The 2697-nt window shown below is 27.7% G+C and overlaps 1 protein-coding gene across 1 annotated transcript; it reads right to left on the bottom strand.

The window, feature by feature from the left end:
- Positions 1-1273: 1273 nt before the first annotated feature.
- Positions 1274-2347, bottom strand: LOC120083265 (copper transporter 1-like). The gene is made up of 2 exons (XM_039038936.2): positions 1635-2347; positions 1274-1461 (listed from the first exon to the last, which is right to left on the bottom strand). Exons 1-2 carry the CDS (start codon positions 2074-2076, stop codon positions 1445-1447), a joined length of 459 nt encoding a protein of 152 aa, XP_038894864.1. The 5' UTR covers positions 2077-2347; the 3' UTR covers positions 1274-1444.
- Between the last annotated feature and the right edge of the window lie 350 nt (positions 2348-2697).

Here is a 2697-nt window from a genome sequence, read left to right as displayed (position 1 = left end):
AATATATATATATATATATATATATATATATATATATATATATATATATTTTAAAAAAAATAGAACCCTAATCAATTTAGGAATTCTGATTCCAATAATAATCCCCAAATTGGTAAATTTTAAATAAAAATAAAAAGAAAATTCCAAATAATCAAATTTCATCCACCAAATCAAATGTCACAAAAGTCTTTATCTTAAATTTTAGATATATAGAATCTAGAAGCCACATAAAATCCAAATTCAAGTCATCTAGGTTATCACAAAGTTTTACATTCATATTCAGTCCCATCAAATCAAATTTAAATGAAATTGAAAATTCAAAACTACAATAAATAGGTTAGGGAAAAGGTAGGAAAAATTAACATAATTGTTGAAAATTGTGACTGCTATGTGTATCTCTAAATGTCTGTTTGTTTCACAAATAGTATTGAAATTTCAAACAGATATTTAATCTTTTTCTTGGTTTCATATTTCACTTTCTAAAAGCACCATATTATTATCCAGAAACTTTAAGACCCATTTGATATTTCTTATTTGACATTTTTTTTAATACCCTCCATACCGATGGAATTTTTATACTAGCAAATTAATAGAACTTAATTAATCAATAAACTAATATCCAATTAATCATGACTATTAATTTTAAGGAAAATTTTCATAGATAGAAAAAATATCAAACAATTTATAGAAATAACAAAAAATTATTAAAGTAGTTTATACTTAATCATGACTATTATATCAAACAATTTTCATAGATAGAAAAAATATCAAACAATTCATAAACTTCTATTAATTTCTATACTTATAGACACTAATAGATTTCTATCTGCCTTTATCAAATTAGTTAAAAATTTTGCTATTTTGTGTAAATAATTTTCCTTATTTTCTATTTTTGAAAATCCTTCTAATTTTAATTAATTATTAAATATATATATATATATATATTATTTACACTTAATAAATTTTAATTATTACATTTATCATTTGTATTTCATATATTCTTACCTATTTAATATAAAATTTTATTATTAATTATTAATATTCTAATTAATTCATATTAATTTAATTGTTTTTATTAATTAAATAAATCAATTTAAATAATGTTTAATTAAAAATATTCCAAGTGATTAAATAATTAATAAATATGATAATATGTTAAATAATTAGATTTAGTTATTTTCTAGACATTAATCATTCTGCAATCCAAATACACACATTAATTATCCCAACTATTTAAAATCCAGACATTTAATATTCAAAAGCCCTATCCGTATGATACATTAAAAAAAAAAAAGTTTTATTAATATCTTCTTGGTTCTTCCTTAGAATTACAAAATTAATAATCCAAATGAAAAAATGAAAAAGCAAAAAAGAAAATTACAAGCGAATTATCCCGGAATCTGAATATCCAAGCATTTCCATTTTATCAATTCCCCTCTTCCGGTTATAATTTGACATAAGCTGCAAAGAATTCGAACAACAAATTCCGATTCTGAAACTTTCAATTTTCTAAATCAAATCCAAATTTCACCAATAGCAACAAAATATTAAACACATTATTTCACAATCAATTCAATTCCAGATTTTCACATTCCTTCATCAACAACTAAGAGGAGGAAGATCAGAGGATTTACCAGAAACCGCTTCCGATCTCTTGAAAAATCTACTCCCAAACAAGAAGAATCCGACGCAATGTCCACCGATTGCAACCAAAAACACTCCAACATTGAACGACATCACCGCAAGCATCACTAAATACGCTAATCCAACCCTAACCGTATGCATCAGAGTCCGGATTAATCCTGCCGCGGCGCCGCTCGAATCTTCCTTAATCAATCGGCAATGAGTAAGCCACTCGACGATGAAAGCAAGCACGAAGATGAAGATTAAAGCCAAGGCGTACATGCCGGAGCGCTCGCCAGGCCAGCGACGGAACAGAATCTCGGCGTTGGTTCCCCAAAAGAAGGTCATGTGCATCATCATCTTGTGGTGCATCATCTCCGGCGATGCGGTGGAGGAGTCCGGCGGTGGTGCCATACCGTGCATATGGTGGTGTTGAGCTTCGGCGGCGTCCATGGCGGCTCCGGTGCCGGGAAATTTCGTGCGTGATATTGGGAAGGGCGATTCGTTTGTGATAAGTGATAAGAACGCCGTCTGTTTCAGTACTTAATGAATCTTTCCGGTGTAGCGGCAGTTTATCATTTTTCATGTGTATTACCCTATGAGCGTTTGACACGTGTATTTTATCATTAATTTATTAATTCTCCATGTTAGTCCCTAATTTTCATACCATTAACAATTTAGTCCCTAAACTTTGATTTGTAATGATTTAGTACCTGAACTTTCACTTTTGTAATAATTTAGTCCATGCAATTTTCTATGTAACAATTTGATCCTTATATTTTAAAATTCGTAATAATTTAGTCCATATTGTAGAAATTAATGTTAAAATTTAATGAGATTTCTTGCCTAAAAAAACTGATAAACTAATTAGATACTCGATATTTTTATGAAATACAAAGTCTACATCATTTAAAAATAAAAATTGACATCTAATTTGATAAATTTGTTTGCATTAGGTACTAAATTGTTATAAATTTCAAAGTATAAAGATTAAATATTACAAACTAAAATTTAGAAACTAAATTATTACAAAATTGAAAGTATAGGAACTAAATCGTTATAATTCAAAATTTA

Source organism: Benincasa hispida, chromosome 8 (genome assembly GCF_027475165.1).
Source record: "Benincasa hispida cultivar pf3 chromosome 8, pf3_genome.v1.1, whole genome shotgun sequence".
In the NCBI taxonomy this organism is placed as follows: domain Eukaryota; kingdom Viridiplantae; phylum Streptophyta; class Magnoliopsida; order Cucurbitales; family Cucurbitaceae; genus Benincasa; species Benincasa hispida.
The sequence above is the reverse complement of the archived record's forward strand: the minus strand, read 5'-3'. Positions and strand labels throughout refer to the sequence as shown.